Raw genomic sequence first — 4,866 nt, forward strand, 5'->3', positions numbered from 1 at the left:
ACTGTCTCGGTACGGGAGCAATACACGGCATTCGCTCCCATGCCCAAACAAACAAAAGATTAAGAGGGTTGTCCATCTCCTTAGTATAATACCGTGATACATGGCACAGTGCCCTGTAAAGATGCGCAAGACATGCTAACCCCCAACTGTAAGTGTGGATCCGGTCAAAATCGCGGAGCAACGGTAGATACTTCGCGTGGGCATATACCATCGACTACTTATCTGCAAATAGGGTCAAACCCAGAAACAGAAAATTTGGCATCTCACGTATCTCTGAATAGACTCTAAAGTGTCCAATGCCTTTGTGTCTTTGATACGGCGAATCCATGCTAACTTTATATAAGATTTGGAGGAACTATTCACAATGGGTTAGCGGCCGAAAATCGCGATGCTCTAGCTCTGCAAAAATTTGCCATTGCTATCTATCCAGCCGCTCACAAGTTATCCATCAATAGGTAGGCCAAATATATATGAGCGACATCTTTCAGTGTTATGGTAACCTCACCCATCGACAATATAAAAGTGTGAGTCTCCTGTCCCCACTTTTCTACCAAAGCAGATAGCAAAGGGTAAAAATCCTCTGATCACCCCAATTCTAGAAACATGGTAGAATTTCGTTGCTCGTAAAGTGTCTTTTACCATTGGGTTCCACGTCTCCGGCAGATCCAGTTTACGAACCACAAGATTTCTGTTAGGCTGGTACAACAAAAATATATTTATTTATTAAATATATCTATTAATTTAAAAAAATAAATTATTTAATTGTACTACTTTACATTAAATAAATATATTTATTTATTAAATAAATATATTTATTCATTATAACAAATAATTATTTAATAAATAAAATAAAATATAACAATAATTTGATTGTACTACTCTACATAAATAAAAAATAAAATAAAATATATTATATTATACTATTTACTTACTAGTTTAAATAATATAAATATGGTCATAAATAAAAGATAAAATAACATACAATAATATTATTATCCTTCATTATTATCATAATAAATATCCGAACAAATTTTTTTTAATTCATATTATTTATTTATTCATTTTCGTAAATAAAAAATATTCCTCAATATTAATATTTAAATTATTTATTAAATCAATAAAAAATAATCACATTATAACAAAAAATTCTAAAACTTAATGGAATCTGTACATTTATGTTATTTCTTTGTTTACTAATTAAAAAATATAAAATAAAATAATATATACTAAAACTTATATTATTTTTTAGATTTAATATTTACAAACTCAATTAAATAACATAGTAATATTAAATACAAACAAAAATAATATTATTATCTCATATTAACTAAAAAAAATAATATTAATTAAAATTAAAAATAAAAAAATTAAGTTAAAAAAAATTATCAACTTACATAAATTGAATTATCCAAATAATTGATAATATGTTTTTCGCGTGTCGTATAATTACCTACCATTTTTTATTAATACAAACTAATAATTTTTTTATGTATAACTACTCTTTTTTTTTTTTAAACACACTACTAATTCTCTTCTTCTTCTTCTTCATTTCAGACTTCATCTCTCTCAACACGCTACCAGAGCATGAAATGGGGGATAGTTGACCTCCATTTATAGAGCTTTAACCCTGTGTCATTGATTATCAGAGGAGGGACTATCCGATCCCCTGTATGTAGATCACCTCCAACACGCCCACTCTGTGTTGCTACAGCTCCTCAAAAATGCGCGAAAATCTTTGCGACGCTTGCTGAATTCGGAGGCAACACACCCTCGCGTGTTGGCAGGATACTGCCACGCCACTGACGTCGCCAACTCACCACGTCCCCCGCGTGTTGTCAGGGTGCTGCCACGGCACTGACGGAATCTATTCACCACGTTTTTCGCGTGTTGAACCTGCACCTATAAATCGGCAAAATACCCCAATATCAATATTAAGCAAAAACACAATGGAATTTTCCATATAAAAAATAAATTATGTAAAATATAGCATTTTTTATAAAAGAAAGTGTGAAAAAGATGAGCACTGGAGTGTAATAGTATGATTATGTTTTTTAAGAGGTGCTCTCTGCCACTGCTTGTTTCCAAGATTAGACAAAAGGGAAAAACTACTTTTCACAGAGATAGTTAGCTCCTTGCTCCATTATTTCATTTTCCAAGCATCAATATCCAAATACAGTATTAGTTCATGAAGTACACCTGCATGCTCCAGCTTAGATCAGATCTTCAATTCTCTTCATCACCAGCTTCTCTTTCTTTCTTTCTTTCTTTCTTTCTTCCCCTCATCACACATCATCATCAAACTCAAGCTACCCATTTTTTTATTATTAGTTTTAGTTATCTCTCCCTTTAATTTAAAGCCCTATTAAAAAGGTAATCTCTTTACTTTCTTGTTACATTATCTTTTTTTTTTTCTTAAAATAATTTATTGTTTCTCTCTCTCTAGCAGGTTTTGGAGTGAAAAGGACAAGACAAAGGGCATAAAAGAGAAATTAAAGCATCATCATCATCAGCATCACCATGGAAGGGAAGAACTATTATATGAAGAACAAGAACACTAGTAGTACTACTCATAATAACAATAGCTTTGAGGAGCATTATTCATGGGAAACTTCTTCATCAACACGGCCAACAAGAAGCTATGCTTGTAGCTTTTGCAAGAGAGAGTTCAAATCTGCTCAAGCTTTGGGTGGACACATGAATGTTCATAGAAGGGATAGGGCAAGATTGAGATCTTCATGGATTTCTAATCACACCCCTAAACCTAACCCTAACCCTAATCCTAACCCTACAACAACTCTTGTTTCTTCATCATCATCTCCTTTATCTAATGATCCTATCAATAATTGTTCACATATTTCTCCAATTTATAGCCCTAATTTTTGTCTCAATTTGTCGTCGTCTTCTTCTTCACCCTCCCCGAATTTAGCTTCCATCACAAGAAGTGAAGATAAAAAACCTAGACTCATCATATCTACTCCACAAGTTCTTCCTCTTGTGATGAATAGTCCTCAAAACATGGTGATGATGATGAGTAAGAAAAGCAAAAGTGGTGATTTTGTTGGTGGGGTTGATGATGATGAGAATTACAAGGATAATGTTTTCAAGCACAAGAATGAGCATAACAACATTACCTTGGAGTTGGGAATAGGATTGGTTAAGCACAAAGAGCAGAAGTTGGATTTGGAGCTTAGACTCTAGCTAGGTACCATTTTTAATTATTTTGAAGAGAAAATTTCGGAGATTTCACTATAATTATGTTTATTAATCCTAATCTATTATTCAAGCACTTTTTATATTATAATTATATTATGCTTTTCAAGGATCTTGTCACTCTGTGAGCTTTTATTATGATTTATTTGTATTTAGTTCTATATATATATTGGGGGTTGATTCTTTTGGTCACCCTTGGAATTAATATGTATATGGTTGATCTGAATTTCATATAAGACCAATTTAATCTGCATTGGTGTGCTGGTTATGTAGTAAATTAAAGTTAAAAGTTCACAAAATCGCAAAAAGAAATAATGCCCCTAATATATATCTTTCAATATTGTATATTTTTTTAATAAAAGTTGTATAAATTTCATGATTTGGATTCAAATTTTGCTCTTAATTTTTCTTCACTCTTTACCATAGAGATCTAATAGCAATTGGTAGATAAAAGTCCTTCTTGATTTGATTGAATATAAATATTTAATATATGATTATATATTACTATACTGATGAATTTCGTCAGCTATACCCTCTTTAGGAAAAAAAACAAAATGTGAGTCAATATTATATAAAATTATTTTTCATAATGTCCGTCTATTCTTTTGGGTATATGAAACCGTTTCTTAAGGCTCATGCTCTTTCTTAGAAACATACTTCCCGTAGTTTTTATGTTGTAGTTGCAACTATAATTATAATTATATATACAAAGAAAATATTAGAATAGTACTAATGAGTTACCAAAAAAAAAAATAGTACTATAAGGAGCTAATAATACCTAATAAGTTATTCACTTTTTATTTATAAATTTGTGATATCAACACAAACTTACTTTATAACAACAAAAAAAAAGTATTTATATAAATAACCACAATAATTATAATATTACAGAAAATAATATTTATATAACCAACCAACGATCATTCTCATATGATTTCTCACATTAAATTATTTTAATCAATTCATCTATTATTATATTGCAACTAACTATTTGGAGACATTTTACTAAAATTGTAATTAGTTGTAATTAGTTCATAATCTTGACATAATTCTAATTAATCCATATAGTACTTCGCCATATATCATACATAATTAAAAGATTTTAATAATGACAATAAAATTTGAATACCCGTTATATTTGTGGGTGTGAAGGCTAAAGAAGACATACTATACAGACGGAGAATTTTGTGTATTTTTAATTTTTTATGAGTGGAGTTTAAAAAAAATTAAAGAGCTTTTTTTATGTCATGATTTGAATGTTATACATATTCTATATTAAAATATTATAAAATTTAAGTAAATTTAAAAATTTTAGGATCACCTTTAGGTTAATATTTAAACGGAAAATAAGAGCAACATTATATTATATATATTTATATAAAATATATAAGAATATATGTATATAATATAAATTTATTTACTGATGAATTTTTAAAATGTTAATTGATTCTATAAAAAGGATTGATAAAAAAATTTAAATTACTTTATTTACTAAAAAAAAAGAATATTCTTGTTTTGTTTCTTATATTTTTCCATGCATCCAATTAGGTACTAAGTTCAAGTAGTTTTAAATTCTATTTACAACTGTAATTATAATTACAATATCTATTATCTATTATATACAATGTAAAGATTGAGAATTTTATGTATTTTTAT

At 29.1% G+C, this 4,866-nt stretch overlaps 1 protein-coding gene across 1 annotated transcript; it reads left to right on the top strand.

Moving 5' to 3' along the window:
• Nucleotides 1–2,517: 2,517 nt before the first annotated feature.
• On the top strand, nt 2,518–3,198 carry LOC112729158 (transcriptional regulator SUPERMAN-like). The gene has a single exon (XM_025779504.3). It carries the CDS (start codon nt 2,518–2,520, stop codon nt 3,196–3,198), a length of 681 nt encoding a protein of 226 aa, XP_025635289.1.
• Nucleotides 3,199–4,866: the final 1,668 nt, after the last annotated feature.

This window comes from Arachis hypogaea, chromosome 12 (assembly GCF_003086295.3).
Source record: "Arachis hypogaea cultivar Tifrunner chromosome 12, arahy.Tifrunner.gnm2.J5K5, whole genome shotgun sequence".
Taxonomy (NCBI): domain Eukaryota; kingdom Viridiplantae; phylum Streptophyta; class Magnoliopsida; order Fabales; family Fabaceae; genus Arachis; species Arachis hypogaea.